The 27,365-nt window shown below is 43.2% G+C and overlaps 1 protein-coding gene across 2 annotated transcripts in view; it reads right to left on the reverse strand.

Moving 5' to 3' along the window:
* The window catches only part of MXI1 (MAX interactor 1, dimerization protein), a 97,400-nt gene that overhangs the window by 36,698 nt on the left and 33,337 nt on the right, over nt 1-27,365 (reverse strand). For both annotated transcript variants that reach the window (XM_048858445.2, XM_075131080.1), the window contains exon 3: nt 16,740-16,769. In XM_048858445.2, the coding sequence (XP_048714402.1) occupies nt 16,740-16,769 (30 nt within the window). The remainder of the gene's footprint in view (nt 1-16,739; nt 16,770-27,365) is intronic.

Here is a 27,365-nt window from a genome sequence, read left to right on the forward strand (position 1 = left end):
GACCTGATCAAGGCTTTGTGAAATCATATCACAGCAAACAGAGGCTGCCCAACCTTCCAGCTCCCGGAAATCCCTTTGCCGAAATGTATCCCCTTATGTGCTTTATACAGCAAACATCAAGCCTGTAAGCTTCTTTTCCAAGCCAAGAAAAGTTTAGAAAGGGTCACACTGGAGAGCACAGTCACTGAACGGTTCCTAAAAGGGTCATATTACCCACAATATCCTACAGGGACAAACTGTTCTTCTGATCTGGTTTCCTACTTCTTCAGGCATCAAGGGAGGTGTGGGGAGGGGGAGGGGTGGATGTGTGTTTTGTGAAACATCTTCAGTGTCTAAATGAACATTCACACTCGTCCTTCAAAGGTAATTAAATTTGCTGAACATTCAGGCCTTTCCACTTAAGGTACCAAAGACTCACCGAAGGTTGATTTTTAACCTGATAACCAGCAATGCTAAAACCACTCTCTCACTGAACCATTGTGCAAACCTTAACAGTCCAGCTCAATCCAGAGCCTCCCTTTCTCTGTCTAGGATCTGCAAGTGCTACAGAGGCAGCCTGCTGAGACTCTCCAAAGTAAAGGGCAGTTTTGCATCACTCAGCTGTGACTCCACCAATTGATTGAGGGAGAGGCAAATGATTACTTTGGAAAGGGAGTTCCACCTGACCCTCCCACAGCTTGGAAGCAATGATGCATGGATGGGAGTAGGGAGATTGAAGTAAGGAGGGTTGGGGAGAAGAGATTTTCAAGGCCTTGTGCTAGATGCAGCTTTTTTTATGAAGAGAAAATTCCTGCCCTTTAGAGTTCACAACCTAAACAGACAAGGCAGACAAAGCTTTGTGGGGAAGGGATATGACACAAAAGCAAACTGAACACTGGGATGGTTTGTGAACATCACATTAGTGCCAGGATTTTAAATTTTCTGGGTAGGATTTTGCTGGGATGGATTTAGCTAAAGAGAGACCAAGCAAGAGAGAACGGACACTGGAGTGGGGAGCTAGACAGAGTGAAGCTGAAGTGAAGAGACTCCGAGTTGGATCAAACACCTAATCAGCACAGGGGAGAGAACATCCAGAGTAGAAACTAGAAAAAGTAGTTGGACCCTGATGACATCATCAGTGTCTGAATGTTCCTCTCCAGTTGCTCCCATTCATGATCACATAGACCAACTCCCCCACCCATCTTGGAATGTACAATGCTCCCATGGGAAGAGGAGAAATTGGTTACATCAAAGTTCTTTGTGTATTTTTAGCTTCTTTTAATGTAATTTAACAGCTGGAAGCAAAGGAGAGCCAGCACCATGTGACCAGCCAGCTCTCTACAAACCACCAGCAAGTGTTCTGCAGGCCACCAGTAGTTTACTGATGTGCAGTAAACCTAGCGTAATGAGGCCCCTGGGTCTCAAGGTGCTACTGAAACAGTGGGAAATAATTATATATTCTGAGATCTTTTTAGATTGTGGAAGAGCAGGGAAGCAGAAGCAGCACCATCACTAAAGACATTTAAAACTAGGCTGGACAAAGCACAAGTAAACATTCTGCAGGGAGCAAGTCTGAGTTAGCAGGAGAAAGCACTAGATAACCCAAGAGACCAGATAACCTTTTTTCAATGAACTATATTAATTTCCTACCTTTCCTTCTTCAAACTCACTTCTTCCTGAAATTCAGAGACTCGGCACTCCCCATGTAGGACCTGGCTAGTAACCACACTCACTATTGAGCCAACCCCTGTGTATTATGCAGAGCAAAGGATTCAATGCACTGGGTATTTAAGCAGCGTAGGAATGTCTCTCCTGGGAGGAGGTAGTGCAGAATGTACCATCCATCAGTCTCCAAAGTGACATGTTGCTGGGAGAGCCAAGCAATCTCCCTACCACAACATATCTGTATTTGGGACCATGGAGAAGGGAAAGTAAATACAATTATGCATCAAAGGAGAGGTCAGGCTGCCTACAGAGCCTCCAAGAGCACTGTTCTAGGGCCTTGGTAGAGCTGCAAAACAGTGGTTGCTTAGTTACAGCTGTTCCAAGCTCTGAGTAACTTACAAATTCCCCTTGTGGAGGCATGCTAGCTTCCAAACCGCCTCCTGTTGTCTTCTCCCATTCCTACCTCTCAGCACATGGCTGAACATCTACCCACACGCTCCCCCACCTTCAGAAACTTATATCAGACCTGTCTTAGTCCTTACAGGCATCAGCACTCTTCCCCCTCCACAACCAGCCAGTCAGGTTGGCACACACTTCTGCTCTTCTTCACCCCCACATAACACTCGTCCCATTCCCCCTTATAACTAACACACCCCCTTACTTCTGCCAACAGTGTCCTCTCCCAACATGACCACATCCCACCAGCTAGGCGATTGGGGATGGGAAGGCAGTAAGACAAGACACGTAGAGCCGCGTTCAATCCCCAGCTTCTGCCACTGAGTCACGGTGTGATGTTGGGACCTTTTCTGCCTCACTTTCCCCTGATCTGTATCCATTTTCTGGGAGGCAACGATCTCTACCTCTATAAAATGCTTCGAGATCTACAGATGAAAAAAGTGCTATATACATAAATTATACTAGAAAACAATTCAATACTTCACTGGACAGTGGCTTAAATCAGTGGTTCTCAACCTATCCAGACTACTGTACTCCTTTCAGGAGTTTGAAACCCAAACCCTGCTGCCTGGGGCTGAAGCGTGTAACTTAGCTTTGCAGGACCCTCTGTAGCATCGGGCCCCAGGCAATTGCTCTACTTGACACCCCCTAATTCTGGCCCCGCACTTGCAACCCCCCAAACCCATCCCATGACCCCCAAGTTGAGGAACTCTGATCTAGATGAGTGGCTGTACCCCCTAGAAGATCTGTGTACCCTGAGGGGTATGCATACCCCTGGTCGAGAATCACTGGCTTAAATTAAGGCATATTCCCATTAGGAAGAATTGTGCAATGAAAAAGAACAGCAGAAAAAGGTATTCCTGAATGAACATGACGTGACTACTTTAAATGGAAGCACATTTTAAAATACACACCAGAATACAAGACACTCCCATTCCCTTTTTACACCCCGGCCCCGCACCAATGTTCTGTCTCGTGTCATGTCCTTCCTTGTCCATTTTAGTTTGTAAGCTCTTTGAGGCAGGAATCACGTCTGCTGTCTGAGAAGGATCAGGCATACCTACGATGCTGTATAAATAACAGGCATGAGGATTTTAAAAGTGCCTACGTGATTTAGGCAATGTGAAAGTCAATGGAATGCGTATTCCTAAGGGTGCTTCTACACTGCAAAAAAAAGAGGCACAGCAGCAAGTCTCAGAGCCCAGTCAACTGACTCAGGCTCACAGGGCTCATGCTACAAGGTTAAAAGCAGCAATGTAGATCTTCTTGCCTGGGCTAGAACCTGGGCTCTGAAACCCGAGGAGGGTATCAGAGTCTAGGCGCCAACCCAAGTGATAACATCTACATTGCTGTTTTCAGCCCCCTAGCATGAGCCTTGTAAGCCTGAGTCAGTTGACCCGGGCTGGGATTCACAGGCAATTGGGGAGGTTTTTTGGGTGTTTTTTTTTTGCAGTGTAGATGTATCCTTAGTGACTTACGTGCTTTGAAAAGCCCGCCCTAGATCAATAATAGGTCTAAATACACAGACATTAGGTTCTATTTGACTTTACATTAATATCTAGATTCAAGACAAATGTTTATTAGTTACTATAATTGTAAGTAGCACAGCAACTTATTCCAAGAAAATGCATTTATCAGAAGAAGAGGAACATGTGTTAACCCAAATTCACAGCAGCTGTTTCTAGGAAAGCAACACTGTATTTCAAGCTTATGTCCTGTTTCCATTGGTGATTTTACTGTGTTTGCTATCTAATTTACTTCTGTTGATTTATCAGTCCAAGTGTCCTGCCACAGGGTTGCGTTACACAGTCAGTTATGAGCTGGTATAAACCTCCCGCCTCTGGAAAAGCATGTATGCTAAAGCTAGTCTCGAAACTTTCCCCATTCACCACAGTCCCCCTCTCAAGAAGCTAGGTCCTCAACTTAGACTTCTGGGCAGAATAACATCAAAGTCATCTGATGCTGGCAAGAGCTTTTTTTTTTTTAAATAAATCATGCTGCTTTATATATTTTCTCTCCAAGATAAATAATTAACAGGGGAAGAACAATCTTACTTACAATCTTAGTGCACTTCAGGCAGCGTAAACCACAAGGCCACACTTGAAAGGCTGCCCCAAATATTTCAAACTCAACACACACTGGAAGAGACACATGGGTCACACACAACATTGGGATCCAGGATTTCCCAAGTTTTATATAGGACTGTCCATAGGCTTGGGCAACTCTCACAACATCCGTGTCTTAGCTTCCCTTCTATAACAAGAGGACAATACCAACCTCCCAAGGGCATCATGAGGCTTTATTAAATGCTTTGAAGATAAAGAGCACTGTGTAAGAGATAATACATATTTCTGGACAAATGAAATCTCAGACAGGCAACAACAGAGCCAACAGGCTTCCCTATCACACTCTGCTGAACGCCAGGTGGGGATGTGGCACTGATATAGGTATGGCCTGTGTTATCAGATAGTCGCCCTTGCTAATGCTGCAGGTGGTCTCCCTGGCACTAAGGGACAGGAGGAGAATTCCTGACCCCTAGCTGCACATTGCCCATTTAATTGTTTTACTGTAGTCACATGTGCTGTTTGGGAGTCAACCTGCAGGGTGTTTGCCCACAGCTGTGCAAACTGCTTTTGTGCAAGAAAGAGTTGCAGGTGGCGATACAGAGAGACAAAGATCAGGGAAGGACAGAGCTATTCACAGCCAAACAACCTCAACTAGACTAAAATAATGTTAAGGGGAGGTTGCTCCCCTCCCCCGGACTATTCCAAGAATCTCCATTACAAGGAGAGTTTGCTTAGATACCACAGCTCATGGGATGCATAAGCCACCCAACTCTTTGGCCCCCTAATAAGAGAACCAGCTCAGCTCTAGCATCTAGACCCAGAGGCTTCACACTCGTTCTCAGCCAGGAAAAGAAGCAGTGTCCACTCATGGCCAAGAACAGCTAAAATGGGCACAAAGGATGGAGGACTGCTCAGGAAAGAGTGTGGTTGCTCTACACGAGGGTGGGGGAGTCTTTGGGTCAATTGTAGCCCTGTTGCCCCTGGTAGTGAAGGCGGAAAGGGGACTCAGGGGACATTCAGAGGCATAGGAGAAATATAAGAACTGTCATACTGGGTCAGATTAGTCGGCCATCTAGCACACTATCCTGTCTCTGACAGTGGGCAGTACCAGAACTTCAAGCAGAGTGTGCAGAACAAGGCAGTTGGAGTGATCCATCCTGTCTTCCCCTCACAGCTGGGGTTTAGGGTCGCCCCAAGAAATGGGCAGCATCCCTGACCATCTTGGCTTAAAGCCATCGATGGACTGATCCTCCATGAACTTATCTAGTTCTTTTCTGAACCCAGTTATCCTTTGGACCATAACATCCCATGGCAATGAGTTCCACAGGTTAACCGGATGTGTGGAAAAACTACTTCCTCTTGTTTGTATTAAACCTGCTGCCTATTAATTTCACTGGGGAACCCTGGTGTTTGTATTGTGGGAATGGGTAAACAACACTTCTGTAATCACTTTTTCCAAACCATTTATGATGTATAGATCTCCCTCATATCCCCTCCCACCCCCTTACCATCTCTTTTCTAAGCTGAACAACCCTAATCTTTTTAGTCTCTCCTCGTACAGGAGGAGGATGAGCGGGAAAATAATGAGGAAATGTTTTAAAGAAGGACGACGGGGGGATGGGGGTGGAGAGAAGTATGTAACAAAGAGAAAAGGAAAAGGTTCAGTCATGGTAAGTGTGCTAGCCTGGGATGTGAGAGCTCAACCTCTGCTCCACCACAGACTTCCTGTGCAACCTCGATTTAGTCATGTAGGGCTGGTCTACACTGGAAAATTACATCAACCCAGCAACATCACTCACAGGTGTGAGAAATCCACACTTGAGAGAGATAATTAAGCTGACCTAAGTCCCCACGTAGGCAGCGCTAGGTCAACAGAAGAATTGTTCCATGGACCTAGCTACCACCTCTTGGGGAGGTAGATTTAATACAGCGACAAAGAATCCACAGTTGCAGCGCTGCAGCTGTAGCATTTTAAGTATTGACATAGTCTAAGTGTCTCTGTGCTCCCATTCTCCATCTGTACAATGGGGGTAATAGCACTGCCCTATCTCACAGGGGTGCGGTGAAGATCAACAGAAAGACTGTGAGGTACTCAGACACCATGGTGATGGATGCCATATAAATACTTCAGATAGAATAAAACAAAAGGAGAGAAACTGCAGGCAAGAAAGTTTTTCTATTATAAATTAAGTTCCCTTGTTATCACATACATATGGGGTAGCTGCATTAGGGATATTACAATTCCCTTTGGCATTTTTGTTCTGTTCTGCTCTTAGTATAAACAGTAGCAGGCAATCCTAAATCCTGTCAGAGTGTACAAAGCCCTTAAAATTGTAGTTAACAGGTAGTAGGGTGACCAGATGTCCTGATTGTATAGGGACAGTCCCGATTTTTGGGTCTCTCTTATATAGGCTCCTATTACCTCCCACCCCCGTACCAATTTTTCATACTTGCTGTCCGGTCACCCTAACTGGTAGCCCATTTCAAAAATTATATTCAATACCTCATCTTCTCTGAGGCAGGAGTTCCCCAGGTGGGTTTTAGCTAGTGACATTTATGAACCCATGAGTAACGTCAGTCACTTGAACAAGGCAAGTCATTGCATCAGAATCTCTGACTCTCAACACTTCAACAAACAGCACTTCAAGCTATAGAAGACAAAACCTGTGAAGCCTCTGGAGATGGACTTGGGAGAGCCAGAGGAGAAGCCTGCCTTCCTGTATTATTAGTGTGCTTGCAAAACTACACTTGGAAAGTAGATTGCTCATCTGTGTACCTAGGGCCAAATACTTCCCTAGTGTAACACAACCAGGTTCTGTGGAGGCTCACCATTGATAAATTTGGCCCCGGTCTTCATTTTAGGCCCATCCATAATGTAACAAAGACAGGAGTCATCCTAAAATAAAGTCTTAGCAACATGCTGAAATGAAAACTTGAAAATGCAAGTTTTGGCAGAGATTTAAGATTCTTGATCCAGAGCTGGCTGTGGTGCATTCCAGGTTACATACTATCTAGGTACAGATAACTATGTCTTCCACTTTTCCCTATACAGCTCCCAGGCCTCTCCTGGGCCCTTAAGACAATGAACAAACAGCAAGCCACCATTTCATACTGCTTCTATTGACTGGAGCAGAAATTATATTTAGAGCGCTTTGAATGCAATCAGTCAATCCATTGGAGGTTCCTACTTTAGAACTGCAGGTTTCCTCCAAACGTGTGGGCTCACTTTTGGGACACAAAAGAGGAATGAATACATTTTCTACACCAATTCCTCACAGGAGTGCTAAAGTGGTGGTAACTTTTCTTTCTGCATATTTGCCTCGACTTGATAGTCTGGGCTCGGTATCTCTGGATGGTGACCTGAAGCAATCTAAGCTGGGTCTCTACAGTTATAGTTACTGTTCGGGAAGACTAATCACAAAGACTTCATCTAGGATTGTGGAGAACTGTAACCATAGGAAGCTGCTCTAGGTTACATCTCTATCTCACAAGTTATGTGACTTATTCAGTAAGGAGATGGAAGCAGCTGTGCAGGAGCTCAGGAAAGAGAAACCAAAATCAGGAATCTCCTAGCTAATAGCCTTGTTTGTTCCCTGATGATGTATAATGAATTCCTGAAAGGTTCCCCTCACCACCATTCCTCAGAGAGAGAGGGAAAGCGAGCATGTTTTTGCTTGCTTTTTACTTTTAAAGCATGAGTGACATCAAATCTCACCTGAAGCACTTGCATGAGAGGAAAGTGATCAGGAACAGCCAGCATGGATTCACCAAAGGAAGGTCATGCCTGACTAATCTAATCGCCTTTTATGATGAGATTACTGGTTCTGTGGATGAAGGGAAAGCAGTGGATGTATTGTTTCTTGACTTTAGCAAAGCTTTTGACATGGTCTCCCACAGTATTCTTGTCAGCAAGTTAAGGAAGTATGGGCTGGATGAATGCACTATAATGTGGGTAGAAAGCTGGCTAGATTGTCGGGCTCAACGGGTAGTGATCAATGGCTCCATGTCTAGTTGGCAGCCGGTGTCAAGTGGAGTGCCCCAGGGGTCGGTCCTGGGGCCGGTTTTGTTCAATATCTTCATAAATGATCTGGAGGATGGTATAGATTGCACTCTCAGCAAATTTGCGGATGATACTAAACTGGGAGGAGTGGTAGATACGCTGGAGGGGAGGGATAGGATACAGAAGGACCTAGACAAATTGGAGGATTGGGCCAAAAGAAATCTGATGAGGTTCAATAAGGATAAGTGCAGGGTCCTGCACTTAGGATGGAAGAATCCAATGCACCGCTACAGACTAGGGGCCGAATGGCTAGGCAGCAGTTCTGCGGAAAAGGACCTAGGGGTGACAGTGGATGAGAAGCTGGATATGAGTCAGCAGTGTGCCCTTGTTGCCAAGAAGGCCAATGGCATTTTGGGATGTATAAGTAGGGGCATAGCGAGCAGATCGAGGGACGTGATCGTTCCCCTCTATTCGACATTGGTGAGGCCTCATCTGGAGTACTGTGTCCAGTTTTGGGCCCCACACTACAAGAAGGATGTGGATAAATTGGAGAGGGTCCAGCGAAGGGCAACAAAAATGATTAGGGGTCTAGAACACATGAGTTATGAGGAGAGGCTGAGGGAGCTGGGATTGTTTAGCCTGCAGAAGAGAAGAATGAGGGGGGATTTGATAGCTGCTTTCAACTACCTGAAAGGGGGTTCCAAAGAGGATGGCTCTAGACTGTTCTCAATGGTAGCAGATGACAGAACGAGGAGTAATGGTCTCAAGTTGCAGGGGGGGAGGTTTAGATTGGATATTAGGAAAAACTTTTTCACTATGAGGGTGGTGAAACACTGGAATGCGTTACCTAGGGAGGTGGTAGAATCTCCTTCCTTAGAAGTTTTTAAGGTCAGGCTTGACAAAGCCCTGGCTGGGATGATTTAACTGGGAATTGGTCCTGCTTCGAGCAGGGGGTTGGACTAGATCACCTTCTGGGGTCCCTTCCAACCCTGATATTCTATGATTCTATGATTCCCCATTTTTAATAGAAGTCTCCTTGGAGGACCAGAGAAACGGTGCAGAAGCTTTCAGAAGGCCTCAATTTAAAGAGATGGAGTTACTGAATCTTTCACCAACATTTATTTTCTTCCCCATTTGTCAGATGCTTGAGTTAAATAGCGGTATCAAAAACGAAGTATGGTTAACAATGCCTTCCCCATTCAGTTTCTCAGTTTCACTCTCTAGGTATTTGTTGTACCTAGGGCTGTTGATTATCGCAGTTAGCACATGCCATTAACTCAAAAAAAAAATTGTGATTAAAAAATTAATCAGGATTAATTGCAGTTTTAATTGCACTGTTAAACAATAGAATACCAATTGAAATTTATTAAATATTTTGGATGTTTTTCTACATTTTCATATATATTGTATTCTGTGTTGTAATTGAAATCAAAGTGTGTATTATTTTATTACAAATATTTGTACTGTAAAAATAAAATAGTATTTTTCAAATCACCTCATACAAATACTGTAGTGAAATCTCTTTGTCATGAAAGTGCAACTTACCAATGTAGTTTTTGTTACATAACTGCATTCAAAAACAAAACAATGTAAAACTTCAGAACCTACAAGTCCAATCGCTAAGACTAACAAGTTTGTTTTCATTTATAGGAAATAATGCTGCCCTCTTCTTATTTATAATGTCACCAGAAAGTGAGAACAGGCATATTCTATAGTATTTCCTGACTCAAGGTCTCGTGCATTTGGAATTTAGGATTTGATCGTGTATTATTCATTTCTTGAACTCCAATTAAGAACGCATTTTCCTAAAGGGAACTCCACACTTCAAATAAATATATGTACTGATGCCAAGTTAAAGGCAATATTCTAAAGGTAAAAGCTAAACAAAACATAATTAGGGCTGTCGATTAATTGCAGTTAACTCACGCAATTAACTAAAAAGATTAATCGCGATTAATCGCACTGTTAAAACAATAGAATACCAATTAAAATTTATTAAATATTTTTGGATGTTTTTCTACATTTTCAAATATATTGATGTTTATTACAACACAGAATACAAAGTGTACAGTGCTCACTTCATATTTATTTTACAAATATTTGCATTGTAAAAATGATAAAAAATAGTATTTTTCAATTCACCTCATACAAGTACTGTAGTGCAATCTCTTTATTGTGAAAGTAACAAAAAATCTACATTTTTAAGTTACATAACTGCACTCAAAAACAAAACAATGTAAAACTTTAGAGCCTACAAGTCCACTCAGTCCTACTTCTTGTTCAGCCGATTGCTAAGACAAACAAGTTCGTTCACATTTACAGGAGATACTGCTGCCCTCTTCTTATTTACAATGTCACTAGAAAGTGAGAACACACATTTGCATGGCACTTTTGTAGCTGGCACTGCAAGGTATTTACGTGCCAGATATGCTAAACCAGAGGTGGGCAAACTAGAGCCCACGGGCCACATCTGGCCCACGGGATCGTCCTGCCTGACCCTTGAGCTCCCGGCCGGTGAGGCTAGCCCCTGGCCCCTCCCCTGCTTTCCCCCCTCCCCCGGAGCCTCAGCTCGCCATATAGCCAGCACTCCGGGCGGCGGGGCTGCGAGCTCCTGCCGGGCAGCGCAGCGGCGTGGCTGGCTTGGCTGCAAGTCCTGGTGCTCTGAGCGGCATGATAAGGGGACAGGGAGTGGTTGGATAGGCGTGGGAGTCCCAGGGGGCCTGTCAGGGGGCAGGGTGGGGACAGGGGTCGGGGCAGTCAGGGAGCAGGAAGGGTTGGATAGGGAGTGGGGTCCATGGGGGACCGTTAGGGGAGGAGGTCCCAGGAGGGAGTGGTCAGGGGACAAGGAGCAGGGGGGGTTGGATGGGTCGGGAGTTCCACGGAGGGCAGTCAGGGGGTGGGAATTGGGATGGGGTGAGGGCCAGGCTGTTTGGGGAGGCACGGCCTTCCCTACCTGGCTTTCCATACAGTTTCGGCGATGTGGCCCTTGGGCCAAAAAGTTTGCCCACCCCTGTGCTAAAAACATTCATATGCCCCTTCATGCTTCAGCTACCATTCCAGAGGACATGCTTCCATGCTGATGATGCTCATTAAAAAAATAATGCATTAATTAAATTCATGACTGAACTCCTTGGGGGAGAACTGTATGTCTCCTGTTCTGTTTTACCTACATTCTGCCATATATTTCATATCAGTCTCGGATGATGACCCAGCATGTTATTTGTTTTAAGAACGCTTTCACAGCAGATTTGACAAAACGCAAAGAAGGTACCAATATGAGATTTCTAAGGATAGATTCAGCACTCAACTCAAGGTTTAAGAATCTGAAATGCCTTCCAAAATCCAAGAGGGATGAGGTGTGGAGCATGCTTTCAGATGTCTTAAAAGAGCAACACGCCGATGCTGAAACTACAGAACCCAAACCACCAAAAGAGAAAAATCCACCTTCTGCTGGTGACATCTGACTCAGATGATGAAAATGAACATAGAATCATAGAATATCAGGGTTGGAAGGGACCCCAGAAGGTCATCTAGTCCAATCCCCTGCTCGAAGCAGGACCAATTCCCAGCTAAATCATCCCAGCCAGGGCTTTGTCAAGCCTGACCTTAAAAACCTCTAAGGAAGGAGATTCTACCACCTCCCTAGGTAACGCATTCCAGTGTTTCACCACCCTCTTAGTGAAAAAGTTTTTCCTAATATCCAATCTAAACCTCCCCCACTGCAACTTGAGACCATTACTCCTCGTTCTGTCATCTGCTACCATTGAGAACAGTCTAGAGCCATCCTCTTTGGAACCCCCTTTCAGGTAGTTGAAAGCAGCTATCAAATCCCCCCTCATTCTTCTCTTCTGCAAACTAAACAATCCCAGCTCCCTCAGCCTCTCCTCATAAGTCATGTGTTCTAGACCCCTAATCATTTTTGTTGCCCTTCGCTGGACCCTCTCCAATTTATCCACATCCTTCTTGTAGTGTGGGGCCCAAAACTGGACACAGTACTCCAGATGAGGCCTCACCAATGTCGAATAGAAGGGAAGGATCACATCCCTCGATCTGCTCGCTATGCCCCTACTTATACTTCCCAAAATGCCATTGGCCTTCTTGGCAACAAGGGCACACTGCTGACTCATATCCAGCTTCTCATCCACTGTCACCCCTAGGTCCTTTTCCGCAGAACTGCTGCCTAGCCATTCGGTCCCTAGTCTGTAGCGGTGCATTGGATTCTTCCATCCTAAGTGCAGGACCCTGCACTTATCCTTATTGAACCTCATCAGATTTCTTTTGGCCCAATCCTCCAATTTGTCTAGGTCCTTCTGTATCCTATCCCTCCCCTCCAGCGTATCTACCACTCCTCCCAGTTTAGTATCATCCGCAAATTTGCTGAGAGTGCAATCCACACCATCCTCCAGATCATTTATGAAGATATTGAACAAAACCGGCCCCAGGACTGACCCTTGGGGCACTCCACTTGATACCGGCTGCCAACTAGACATGGAGCCATTGATCACTACCCGTTGAGCCCGACAATCTAGCCAGCTTTCTACCCACCTTATAGTGCATTCATCCAGCCCATACTTCCTTAACTTGCTGACAAGAATACTGTGGGAGACTGTGTCAAAAGCTTTGCTAAAGTCAAGAAACAATACATCCACTGCTTTCCCTTCATCCACAGAACCAGTAATCTCATCATAAAAGGCGATTAGATTAGTCAGGCATGACCTTCCCTTGGTGAATCCATGCTGGCTGTTCCTGATCACTTTCCTCTCATGCAAGTGCTTCAGGATTGATTCTTTGAGGACCTGCTCCATGATTTTTCCAGGGACTGAGGTGAGGCTGACTGGCCTGTAGTTCCCAGGATCCTCCTTCTTCCCTTTTTTAAAGATTGGCACTACATTAGCCTTTTTCCAGTCATCCGGGACTTCCCCGGTTCGCCACGAGTTTTCAAAGATAATGGCCAATGGCTCTCATGCATCAGTCTGCTCTGCTTTGGATCATTATCAAGCAGAACCAGTCATCGGCATGGATGTATGTCTTCTGGAATGGTGGTTGAAGCATGAAGGGACATATAAATATTTAGCACATCGGGCATGTAAATATCTTGCAATGCCGGCTACCTCAGTGCCATGCGAACACCTGTTCTCACTTTCAGGTGACATTGTAAACAATATGTGGGTAGCATTATCTCCTGCAAATTGTAACCAAATCTGTTTGTCTAAGCAATTGGCTGAAGTAGGACTGAATGGACTTGTAAGTTCTAAAGTTTTACATTCAGAAATAAAACAATGCAGTTATTGTTTGTACATAATTCTACATCTGTAAATTCAGCTTTCATGATCAAGAGATTGCACTACAGTACTTGTATTAGGTGAACTGAAATATACTATTTCTTTTGTTTTTTACAGTGTATATATTTGTAATAAAAAATATAAAGTGAGCACTGTACACATTGTATTCTGTGTTGTAACTGAAATCAACATATATGAAAATGTAGAAAACATCCAAAAATATGTAAACAAATGGTATTCTATTATCGTTTAATCGCGCAGTTAATTTTTTTAATCGCTTGACAGTCCTACATATAATCAAAGGTAGGGATTCCTTATGTCTCCTAGCCACCTAAGACCCAGATATATTACAGAAGCCCAAAACGACTATACCATTAGATTACCACCACTGCATGCTCTCTACAGCTTTTAAACCTTACCACTCAATAATCTGAGGGTAAGATGTACTCTTCTATTTGCTGAACCTTGCTGCACATAAGAAACAGTAACTGGTTTCCACTTCATATGCAAGATATGACTCATCTCAAAGGGAAACAAAAATACCCACTCATTAAATAAAAACACACAAACACAAATATTTCCAGCATGAGTATTAAAGACAGGCAACTACAAATTGACTTTAATCTTTTGTAAATAAAAAACCCCACCCCAATATAAACTTCAGGGCAATCACTTTATGTAAGAAACCAAATCAAAGAGCATTAGGAAGGTAAAGGTCACCTTAGTATCACAGTTATGTATTTGGGTACCAAATCCACAGTCTCCTTATCAGAATCTCTGGTATTTTTGGTCCATTCACCCTTCCAGAATAAAGTAACGTATGTTCCTAGCTCAAATATTTTCATTATGCTTTTAACATTCAAATGCTTTCAGACATCAAAGAGGAACAAGACTATAATCCAGATATAGCCTAAATTTTCTCAGCCCTGCAAAAATTGAGCTAGAGAAAAACAGTGTATTTAAATGCAAGGATTAGTAAATGTTTTCTTTTTTTCAGCCAGTATTCCTGCCTGCACTTGAAAGCAACTCTGTTTAATTGCTGAATGGGTTAAAGTAAAATTTAACCACACGCAAGACAGACTGATGTTAGGAGGGTGAGGGGGAGAGAACCTGAGTCAGGGACCTAATAGTAGACAATTTTGAAAATTATAGTGTGTATCAATAATGGCGAGAACACTGAGATTCAAAAGGAATAATTTGTAATAACAGAAAAATGTAGCAACTGTCAGCAACAAAGCTATTAGTACCAGGGGTTTTGCCTTTGCCATATCGAAGTCTGGAGGTAGTGACATGACAAACAGACACAGCAAATAGAATGTGATGAAAATCTACACTGGAAGCGAGCCTCTTCTCTCAGAAAACATTGCTTTGGAGCCCAGAAATATATATTTCCAGCATGAAACTCATTGTCCTAATTCCCAGTAATATAGACTGGGAAGCAATGACAATTGCTAATTGGTTTTTCTATAGTTGTAGATACCTAAAGGATACCCAGTTATATGTGTATGTCATTGAATAAAAACACTACCTGAATGAGAAACCAGGGGCCCCTAAATAAACATGCATCAATTTTCATTCCTCTTGTGCCAATTTACATGCCATTGATAATTAAAATAGGTGTTCTCAATCCATATGTCCTTTAACTTGCTCATCATTGCATCTTCCACCGTAGGTTACAATAATATTAAAAAGTGGTCCATTGCTAGCTCAGTGTCAACTTCTAGAGGAACACGCTATCTCATGAAGCACCCAAGTTGAGAAGGTTCGCACAGGAACTGAAAATACCACAGACAGGAGATGTACAAAGTACTACATACCGGAGACATACAAAGCACCACAGAAGGAAGACGTACAAAGAATGGTGGTATCTACATATAGGAGGAGGGCCTGCTCAGCGTTTGCTTATGTGCACTAGGCCACAAGGCCATTCTTCAGTGGTTCTTTCCCTAAAAGAAGAAACTGCAAGCCCCAGGGTTTTCTAACATGCTGAGCCCTGATCTGTACTGACTAGGAAACAGAGCTAAACCCTATTAGCATGTTTTCAGAAAAACTGATTTTGTTATGGTGGTAGCTTTCATCCTAGGGGAAATGGGGAATATGGAGTTTAACTATGGACATAGCAGAACAGGGGTGATAAAGATTATGCCTTACAAAGGTGGAATAGTGGGCAATTAGGGAGGTTTGAGTAAAACCACAGGAAACCAGTCTGTGATTTACAAAACAAAGAAAATTAATTCTGTAGATAAACAAACAGAGGGGAAGGAAACAAGGGCAATATGCACTGTGAGGTGGCCCTACAGGGACCCAAGAAGGTGAGGAGATGTCATCTTTGTAGGTCTGGTCAGTGATACAAATTTGGGCTGGAGTTTCCCAGATTAACCATACCTCACCCGCATGAACTAATGGGAAAACATGTGGAAGATGTAGCAACGAGCACTCAGCTGTACACTCAAAGTAACCTACCATGTGGGTTTTTCTACAGGACAAGAGCAGCTAGCATGGAAGACTCTTTCTGCTCCAACTGACAAAAAATCCAAGACACATTTATAACGGGAACCCTGACACAACCTTACCTATACCATCCTGATTGCAATGCTATAATCTGATATGCGTGTGAACTAACTCCCATTGTCTCAATGGTATTTATCTTACTTTAACTCCTGTTACAAAAGGGTTGAGTCATATAGCAGAGCTAGCCAAGTAACAAAACTGCAAGGCTTGCTAAAACTCCAACTCAAGGATAAAAAGGCTCTGTCCTAAAACAGGTTACGAGAGCGACACTCCACAGGAGCATTGTTAGCCAGACTTCAGATCCTCTAGAGAATGGTATTTTCTTCTATGCTGTAGAGAATATTACAGTCCTGCTAAGAGAGGGCAAAAAAATAAAATAAAAGGAAAGCACTGCCCTTCAGTTCTCGGTAACATGTATTAACCAGTGCCAGAGAAACCAGATAACTTAGCAACCTCATGTAGGGACAATGACCCAATCAGATTTCAGTGTCAAGAGAAGAGGAACAGTATTTACTCTGCATACAGATTAGTTGCAAAACTGGGTCACTTCTCGCGTTTTTTTTTTTCCTTTTTTTTGGCGGGGAGGTGTGGAGGGGCAGAGAAGGGCTTCTTTTTCAAATCTTTTAGAGTCTTTGCCTGGACTTTAAACCCACCTGGTGCAGGGTGGAAATCCACAGCTGTCTGAGCTGATGAAATCACACCTGCATGTGTAATGTTAAAGCATGTTGTTACATTGACTGGGCTTTGTATTTCTTAGAACTCAGCTCATCAGCTACTTACCGGTTCTTCTCTAGTTCATTGTGTGTAGACCTGGAAGACAAACAAAAATTTGGATTAGCTACCTTCAGCCTCACAGCACAGTAATCCAATTGCTGCAAACCATAAACATTTCCAAGAATACAACTCAGCATATATTCAACCATTTGTATATATTAAAATATTCAGTCATAACTCTCCACTCTCTCTTGCTGTGAGAGACATTTCCCACGCTAGGTCTGTATTTACTGGCTGTTCGCAGATGCATTACTGTAAATTTACATCAGATATTTAAAAACGTCCAAAACTGAGAATCAAGACAATGGTGAGAGCAGAGGACAGGGAGTCAGGAGTCCTGGATTCAATTCCTGGCTTTGCCACTGACTCCATGTGTGATCACAGTTGAGTCACTTAACCTCTCTGTACTTCAGTTTGCCCATCTGTCAAATGGGAATATTGATACAACCTACCACACAGGGCTATTATAAGGCTTAATTCATGTGCCTAAAATATTTTGAGATCTTCATATGGAAGTTGCTCTGAAAAGAAACATTAGACAAGCCATCCACAGGGTCACTAACAAGATCTATCGCACTTGCTGCCAGAGCCCAAAATTTGCCCAGCATTTGGGTATGTGAAGGTGGGATGTACATACAGGGACAGGGGTAGAGGAATGCTTCCTCCACCATGCTTGCAAGCATTACAGGGTTAAGGCAGTGCCCGCGGAATTCAAATATGGTTCCCCAGCTCACCTCCAGCACCTCTCACAACTGGGGATACCAGCACCCTCACAACACTCACAGTAGAGCATCTGTACCCTAAAAAGGTACTTAGCCTCATATTTACATCACTAGAAATATCTGAAAACATGTGTTCTTGCCTTTATACCTGTATACCATCAAGCACACCACTGCTATTCAAACAATAACTCTCAGCTGGAAAATTAAAGTGACTAGAAACAAAAAACAGAAATCGACTAGTCTATTTTCACTGTCTGTGTGCACGATGACAACGTGAATAGACAAACTTAGGTGATGTCTACACTAGAGACCTTACAGAGGCACAGCTGTACCGATGCCGCTGCGCTGCTGTGAGATCTCTTGTGTAGCTGTAGAGGTCTCCTGTTGATATAATTAAACCATCCCCAGCAAGCAGCAATAATTAGGTCAGTGGGAGAACCTCTCCTGCTGACATAGCGCTGTACAAACCACCACTTATGCTGGTGAAACTTATGTTGCTCATGGGGGTGTTTTTTTCATGGCCTTACATATTAGTGTCTTTTCATCAGCATTTATGATCAGTGTTATTAACAGCCCAGGTAATTTTATTTTAAAATATACAAATTTTAATCTAACATGTCCCTTTAATATAAGGTCATCTTAAAATAGGAGTAAATGAGCCAAGAGCTTAATAAAAAGGATCTATTTTCTGTAATTTGGCATCACATTTCTTCCGGAGCTCTGAGAAGATTATCCTCTATCCCCCATCTGGAGAATCCTGCAGAGAATTCTCCAGTTAGGGAACTGGATGAAGGTTCACAGCTCCAAGGGAAACCCTCTAGTAATTAAGTGCTTCCCAAAAAAGGAGGGGGAAAATGTGCTGAACAGGTGTTAGGAGTTCAATAACGACCACAACTAAACCTGTAGACATTTGAGAAATAAAACAATTTTACAGAAACAAGCCCTGAAGATTAAAGCTTAACTAGCCACGGTTCAGGGCCTATAAATAGACGGACAAAATCTTTATGGCACGTCAGTGGAATGTATCTGATTTGGTATTGGGCACTGGGTCTCTCAGGCTGTATCTGCATTTCAATCTGGAGGCGTAAATTCCAGCTTGAGGAGATACACCTGCACTAACCTGATGAGCACATACCCACTTACACTGGTGCAGCTACACTCTATTTTTAGTGGGCTCGCTTGTTCAATGCTAGCATGGGTATGTCTTCTCAAGCTGGGAATTACACCACCAGCCATAGGCGCCAACTCCATGGGTGCTCCAGGGCTGGCCACTCAGAGAAAAAATCAGCAGGTGCTTAGCACCCACCGGCAGCCAGCTCCCCTCCCGCCCCCCACCAGCGGCCCCGGATTGCCCCCCTCCCTCTACCTCCCAGCGCCTCCTGCATGCCTCGGAACAGCTGTTCCGCAGCGTGCAGGAGGCACTGAGAGGGAGGGAGAGGAGCAGGGACAGGAACTCTTGGGGGAGGGGGCGAAAAGAGGCGGGGAAGAGGCAGGGTGGGGGTGGAGCGGGGCGAGGCCTCGGGAGAAGGGGTGCAGTGGGGGTGGGAAGAGGCAGGGGTGGGTGCTTAGGGGAAGGAGTGGAGTGAGGACGGGGTGGGTGGCAGAGTGGGGGCTGAGCACCTCCGGGGAAAAATTAGAAGCCAGCGCCTGTGCCACCAGCTCAAAGTGCAGACATACTTTTAAAGGCACAGTATACTACACAGATGCTAAAGCTAGACAAGCTCCCAAAGTAACTGTTTTAATTTCCCATCATGCAAATCTCTAAAAAAAGGGGTCACGCTCAAAGTGAAAAAAAAAGAAGCAACTTTTTATTCTCCTGGTTACATGAGCAACTACTGCTGGATCTTGAGTGTGCCTTTTTAATTTTGTTTTTACATATATCTTCTGACAGCTGATAAACCTAAACGCTGAGGATCAAGTTTCAAAATGTGGCCTCCGCTTGGCCATGTGTGACTGTAGATACGCAAGTCACCTGCATATGTATGATTAGTGCAAGTCTAAGTGCAGCTGCCCATACTTCTTAAACTTCTGCCTTGGAGAGGGTCTCTGTGCCAGCCCAATGTAGGCTGGCCTAGAGAGTAGCACTATTTAGGACAGACGAGGAGCTGACAGATTCATAATTACATGGACACAGTGGCCCTAGCAGCTTCTGTAACTGACACGGAGGGCATAAATCTGCCAATTACTTAATAGAATAGAGCAGCTGCACTGCAACCCTGTGCCCTGGCCCTAGGTAAGGGGGCTCTCGCACCTTTTGAGTCCCCTGTACTTTACCTACAGAAAGCCTGATTACTTGTTGCGTGAGTGCGAGTGAGGTGGCGTGCACCCCTTTTTTATGCAAGTGACAATTTACACCAGCAAATCCCATTTGCTCATGCAACTGGATTATAAATTCTATCGTTTACACATCAAATGACAGTGCTCAGTAACTATGAACCTCTGAACCTCCCAAAGACTGGGTCAAGGCCCCTTTAAAATCTGACCCCAAATTCTTTGGAATGTGTTATTAGTTTTATTTACTTTATGTTTCTGTAGGAGACTTTGCACTCTTCCTGGCTATTCCATTAACAGTTATAAAGCCAAAAATATGCAATGAATCGAATTCCTATATTATATTGAGCCAATTATCAAGGCCAGCACAGAAAGAACAAAGTTTGGCTCACTGCTGTGAACAAAATTAAAACAGCAGGTTCCTCCTATTCCTCTCACACAGGAGACTCTTTATTACCTATCTTCTTTCCAATGAACACCACAATTCTGAGGGGGGTCACAGTCTTTTCATCAAGTCAGGAAATTTATGCTGTGACTTTTAACCATATTGCCTGCAAAAACTTTCCCAGCACAGCTGAATTTGAACAAAAGAAGCTCAGCAAACATAAATGGATCCTGCCAAGTTGTTACCTGTGCTATCAGCACCAGCTATGTTTAAGGAAACTACAAACATTTGTCAAAAGTCTGATATCCTCGTTATCATTTAGACTTACTTGAATTTTTATATTTACTCAGCCTGGGCAATGAAAATAGAAAAGGCAGTTTCTCTTCTCCTCTTTTCTGTTTATAGCCAGTTTCACTTTCTGCATCTGGCATGATTTTTCTATCTTTGGGTTGCAAACATTACAAAGATTCATTTGGATTTAAATAAGACACCGTTGTCATTGAAATGGAAAAAAATAACATTTATGACCATGTCTGTTAATATTAAATTTTATGACAACTTTAAAAAAAATTAACCACAAAAACCAACCACAAAATATTGGGTCTAAACTGGTTTCAGAGTAACAGCCGTGTTAGTCTGTATTCACAAAAAGAAAAGGAGTACTTGTGGCACCTTAGAGACCAAATAAATTGGTTAGTCTCTAAGGTGCCACAAGTACTACATTTCTTTTTGGGTCTAAACAGACACTTGAGTTTTACTTAAACAAAGAATCTTCATTTCTCTTCTGATTAATATCAACCAGAATCTGGACATAAACCAGGCTATCGATTGCTTTTTACTTTGACGGTTAAATATTCAGAATTATAGAACACCATCAACTTTCTGATCCAACAACAAGAGATACCATCCACTTGAAAATCTGAACATTTTGTTACTGGTTGCAAGTAATCCTAAAGTTACACCAATGAGATTAGACATATTTCTCTTGATTTTTTGTTTTATTTTGTATATTTGGCAGTGTTTGTATACAGTCAGTTTCACTGTTGATGGTCTGTTGTACTTTGTGCCTCCTGCATTAGGACATCACTCTCATGCACTGATCTGAGGGAGCTCACATACATACTGCCACCCAGGCTATGCCAGAGGCTGTTTACCAGTAGCTGAGCAAAGCTGAAACTGAAGAGGCAGGGCCCGAGCATGTTTGCTATTGTTTTATCTCAGCCTGTCCTATACCCCCTGCTCAAAAACGCCTTTTAAGCATCAGCAGGTGAGGAGGAAAAACCCATTAAAATTTAAAAATCCAGGACATCCTATTCAAAGTGGGCTCAATCAAAAAGGTGATTTGTTTTATACATTAATCATTTATTGAAAAAAAAATTGGCAGTGTTCCTTTAAATCTAGTAAAGTGTCACATAAATGGAAGGACTGTTGTGATAATTGGACTTACAAATTTACTCTAATTATGAGCTCAACTCTAAAAAGTATGTGAAAGTTCATAAAATGTCAAAATAACCTGTAACAACAAATGTTAATGGCAAAAGGTACAAAAGGGAGACAGGATAACTGAATTAGTCTAAACAAAAAGGCCACATTGATATGATTCAAGGACTGTGTCGTAAGCTTGTTAAAAACAGGAGGCATGGAGCTGAAAGTTAATAAGCCAAAATTGGTATGCCAAGTATTAGACCTAATTGGTGGACAAAATAATAGGTTATTCCACCCATGACTCCCTTTTTGAGTACTTAAAAGAAAGATTTTGTGGGGAAAGAATGAAAGAACAAAACCAAGATTGAAAGGACAGACGCTACTGGAGCGAGCTTTACCTTCATGGCTGCCACCGCCCATCATATCCTGGCACCCCAGGACTTCATCTTCCTGATTCGAGATCTCGTGGCCCAAATGGGCTAGAGTGAGAGAGTGACCCAGGTGACATCAGCACCCGGTCCCCTACTGGCTCCAGCTGAATCCCAGCCACCACCTGGGATGACAGTTATTACCATCTTTAATACTACACTATTGAACATTACACCGAGTGCTTCAGGAAAGAAAACTGAGTGTGAAATCCTTAAACATCACATCCGCGACAATCTCTCCGCCACCAAGTGGACAGCTATACAGTCCCTGAAATCTAACTACCAGATAGTGATCAAACCAGAAGACAAAAGGGGAGCGCCACGGCAGACCTCATCCACTATGACTACGTTAATGGGGCCAACCGACAACTCTCTGACACCACCTACTATAAAGAATTCGAACACCCTACCCCACAATTTACCCAGGAATTTAAGGATATCATCAAATCCTTCCCCAAACAACTCCAAGAGAAACACAACAAACTCATCCTCTACGGACGCACCCCAGGGACCTTCTACATGTTTCTCAAGATATGCAAACAAGGGAACCCAGGCAGCCTCATCATAAGGCATATAGGGTCTCATAGAAACCACCCTCAAACCACTCAACACACAAAGGGACAGCTTCCTCCAAGATACAAGTGATTTCCTCAACAAATTCCGCAACACTAACAACCTCTCTCAGACCACCATCTTTGCCACTATGGATGTCACCTTCCTATATACCAACATCACTCACAATGACAGCATAGCTGCCTGCCTCAAATATTTACAAGACAGTGGACAAGACAGTGGACAGACATCCACCCCAAACACATCGCCAAACTCATCCATAACAATTTTACATACAACAAAAACGCTTTGTCCAAACCATGGGAACAGCCATGACTACACTAGGATGGCTCCCCAATATGCCAACCTCTTCACGTATCCAGTGTTGTTGTAGCCATGTTGGTCCTGGGATATGGGAAAAGTACAAAGAGTGTCACAGTTAAATACAAGACAGTGGATTTATAACGTCTCTTTTCCCCAAAAAGGACAGTTATTACCATCTTTGATACCATCTACATGACAAACAAACAACTTGGGTTTTTTTCCCTAACTAAAATTGTCTACACCAAATTCTCTCTAAGAAAGAGACACAATAAATAATACATCTGCTTAGCCCAGTTGTTTTATTTCAATAAAATATGTTTTCCCATGGCATATGAAATTAGCCTGGAAAAATAAATGCCCATAATCAATGCCCAGTTCCAATTAACTCTCTTCAAATCAGCAGTCTCATGAATGCCTAAGGTTAACACCAAGAGATAAGGTGGATGAGGTAATATCTTTTATTGAACCAACTTCTTTTGGTGAAAGAGATAAGCTTTCGACACCCACGGATATACAGCAAGAAATGCTTGACAGAATAGTAGCTTTATTGCTTTCCTGGGAATTCATTATAAACCATGGGGATCTCTTTATACATGTTGCATCTCCATTTGAACAGCATCACATCCCAACCTCTCAAAGAAGCAGAAATTACAGTAATGGCTGCAATCCTTTGAGTATAATAGTTTCAACAAAATACATGAATGCAAAATTCTAGTCTTTCTGGGCAAAAAGCCACCTCTAATACACAAACTGAGAAATTGGGTTTTATGCAGTTAACAAAGAAAGGTAAGGGTAGAGAAGATAGAATTTACCCACAGACCCAATCCACAAGCAGGCTATGTAGCTGTGATAGAGCTTATCAAATGGAATAGCTAACTCTCCAGTGGGGGAATTTAGGGCTCTGAATCTGTATAAGCACAGACCTTCAACCTAGACCACTCTGCTGTGGCAAGGAGACTCCCTCCAAAGCTTACTGGGGGTGTAAAGGCTCACTGTGCCACCACTCTACTCTAAGCCCCAAACACAGCTCTGCCATGAGGTTTAGGTCATGCAACTAGCTTTCTGCTGGGCCTTCACAGTAGAGGGAATTTCATCCTCAGGGAGCAATTTTGGGCTGTTAGCAGAAATAAAGTATATAGCTCAGCTTTGCAAATTTAGCATAATTATTGTGTATTATTAGTAATTATTAATATTACTGTAGCACTTAAGAACACAGGCATGGTCTAGGATCAGATGTGCTAGGTGCTGTACAAATACAGAAGATGGTCTCTGCCCAGCAACCCCAACAAAAATCTATTCATCCCACCCTTCACCATGAAGAGGCTTATAATGAAAGATATTTTTCTAGCCCATAATATAGTCACATTGACTGAGTTTAGGAAATCCCATAATATAATACCAATAGATATTGGAACTGCCCGTGTGCCCTATCTGTCTTGCCAGTGACCTGTCTTTCTGGCCACATCACTCTCACCCCTTTATGTCCCTCCACCGGCTGCCCCTTCTCTCGAACATCAAATAAAAGATTCTTGTTCTTAGTTTTACAGCCCTTCACAACTTACCCCCCAAATGCTTATCCCTTCTGGTATTCTACTGCGCCACCCCTTGGCTCAGCCAACTACTGTAACCTTTGATCACCTGTCCATCTACTCCTCGAACACACACCCTGCCATTCCACTCTTTGAGCATGTATCATCCTCCCAGAACTAGTACATCAAATGCTGACCCCTTCTCCTTCAGATCACTCCTCAAACTTTCTTGTGCTAGAAAGGTGCCAGCTGACAGTGGCTAGGCAGATGGAAAGTTGGAATGTTCAACAGTTATTTTATTGTCTCTATTTTTTTTAAAATTAATTGATCCAGAGTCACCTAGTTGTGTACACAGGACCTGAACTTATGCTCAGTGAAGTCAATGAGAGTCTTTCCATTGGCTTCCAAAGGCAGTGGATCAAACCCATAACTAGTCTATGAAAACTTGGGCCTGATCCAAAGCCCATTACAGTCAAGAGAAGGGCTCCTATGAACTTCAGCAGGTTCAGGATCAGGCCCTGAGCACTGCCTATGAACGTTACCCTTGTCTTCCATCCCCCTTTCCTTCCAACAGCTAAGATTCAGTGAGTTTGTCTTAGATTAGAAGCAGCTCATTAATATAGTGTGTTAGCCCTCTTATATCAGATGATAAAATGCTTGGTGCAGGGACTATTACCATGGATTTGTACATTGCCTAGCACAATGGGACCCTGATCTTGGCTGGGGCCTTTAGGTGCTACAGTAATGCAAATCATGGTAATAGTACAGCTTGTGCATGAAACAACCAAATCTTTTGTTAAGCTGGAGAGACTCATGACTGGGAGTTTCAAAGGAGCTTCAGGGACTTAGCTGCCCAATTCCCACTGAATTTTTATGAGATTTGGGGGCCTAAATGTTCTTTGGAAAAAAAATCACAGCCCAAAGACACAAATGCCACATACTACAGTCCCAGCTCAACTTCATTTATCAGTGAACCCAAACATCTGCTGGTGGGTAGCGCAACAGCCATAGGTTCTTTTCTTATTCATCATTATCGTCCAACTTTAGCTTCCAATCCCCACAGACATGCTGGCCTTGGTATCTGAAGAAAATGTTTTTCTACAAGGGACTAAACCGAGAAGACAGAATCGGCTAAGGTTCACATCCCAACTGACATCAGTGGAGTTGCACCAGATTAATCTGGCCCCAAGTTCTGGCTGGTTCCTTTGTCACTCTTAGACTGACATCAGACTCCTTCCAAGGCTGTGATCAAAGCCTTTTTCCCAGGACCAAACGAGTCCCCTTCCAGAGTTCACATTCTCAGTCTCCAACAGGGAAGCAGAGCAGGGGACACAGAGTCACTGGCATCTGTTACTGTTTACTCATACTTGCAAAAGAAGCGATGGCCATGCAGATGGTCTCAGCTACCAATCAGGGGAAAGACAGACACTGGGGAAGAGACCCTCAATAGGGAACAGGATAGCGAAGTCTTCAGATAGACACTTTAAGCAGTGTCCCTATCTGACAAAGTGTCCCACAAATCACTACTAGGAACTCCATTGACATTATTTTAAAGGCCTGTAGTAACATTGGATCCCAGCTTTATAGAATGAAAGGATATTTTCAAGCCCCGTTTTTAGCACAGAAGCCAGGGTATCCCAAGGGGTCAAAGGCCAAAGCTGCAGTGATGTTGGCACCATCTTATACTCAGCTCTAACAGGAGAGGATGGTATGTATGGCAACATAACCAATCCATTACAAGCTTTCATACTGGGATGCAGGGTTCCATATAAAGGGTGCTGATCCTAGAATCTTGCCCCCAATATCTGCAGAAGAGCCACTCCATTTCACCTGGGCTATGGGGAAAGGGCAGGATTTGGCAATACAGAAGCAGAACCAGAACATAAGATCATAAGAACTGCCATGCGGGGTCAGTCCAATGGTCCATATAGCTCACTACCCTGTCTCTGACAGTGGCTAGTACAGAACGTCAGGAGGAGTATACAGAACAGCGCAGTTAGAGTGATCTACCCCACCTTCCCCTCCCAGCTTCTGGCTGGCTTAGGGTCACCCCACGTATGGGGTTTGCATCCCTAACCATCTTGGCTAAAGTCATAACAGCAATTACAGGAAAAATTTGGATTTATCACATACCCCTGGGATGATGAATGCTTTGGTGTTCTGTGGTGGGGGGGGGGGGTGCATGTGAACTCGAGTCGCAAGAGCAATAAGGGCCTGGAACACGTTCAATGAAAACAATCTTCAGAGTTTGAGCAGCAAAGCTCTTGCAAGTCTCAACTGAGCATGTGTGAACTGAAACTTTTTTAAGTCTTACAAATTTGCCAAATTTGAACAGATTTTCACAGGAACAGGAAAAGATGTCTCCAACATTAAGGTCACACCCTGACTAATTTCAAGTCCATGCTGCAAAGCATGGGGGTATTAGGGCTTCTCAAAAAATGGTCCTACTAAAAAAAAAAAAAAGGGGGGGGGGACGACAACATTTTTCTTTAGTCTTATTCTTGGAAACCGCTGAACCGTTTAGCTGAAACTTTCAAGAAAAATTCAGCTTGACACAGACAACCAATACCGACAATTTTATTTCAAACAGTTAAAGTTTGGCGAAGTTATATGAAATTGAAAACAAGGTCTTAGAATGGAAAGTATCAGGCAACCTTAAAATAGGCAGTGCTTCTAGCCCCACCTACAATATATTGAGAAGAGGTCAAGACATCTCTGTCGCCCTCCACTCCAATGGTCAATACTAGAGATAAACATCTCTCCTGAACAGAATGTTCCTAACATCGTCACACACTCCCTTTCCGGATCTCTCCTAGGAGCCTCCTACAGAAGGATGAGATCAGCTTGTGTAAGTGTACAGTACACTAATCACACATCCAAATTTCACTATATGATAATTAGAAAGATTAAAAACAGACAAACCAAAACAGGTCTAGAAGTAGGTAGCAAAAGTAAGTCTTTAGCTGTGGTTGGTTTCATTTTTAAGTGAATTTAGT

This window comes from Caretta caretta, chromosome 7 (genome assembly GCF_965140235.1).
Source record: "Caretta caretta isolate rCarCar2 chromosome 7, rCarCar1.hap1, whole genome shotgun sequence".
Lineage (NCBI taxonomy): Eukaryota > Metazoa > Chordata > Testudines > Cheloniidae > Caretta > Caretta caretta.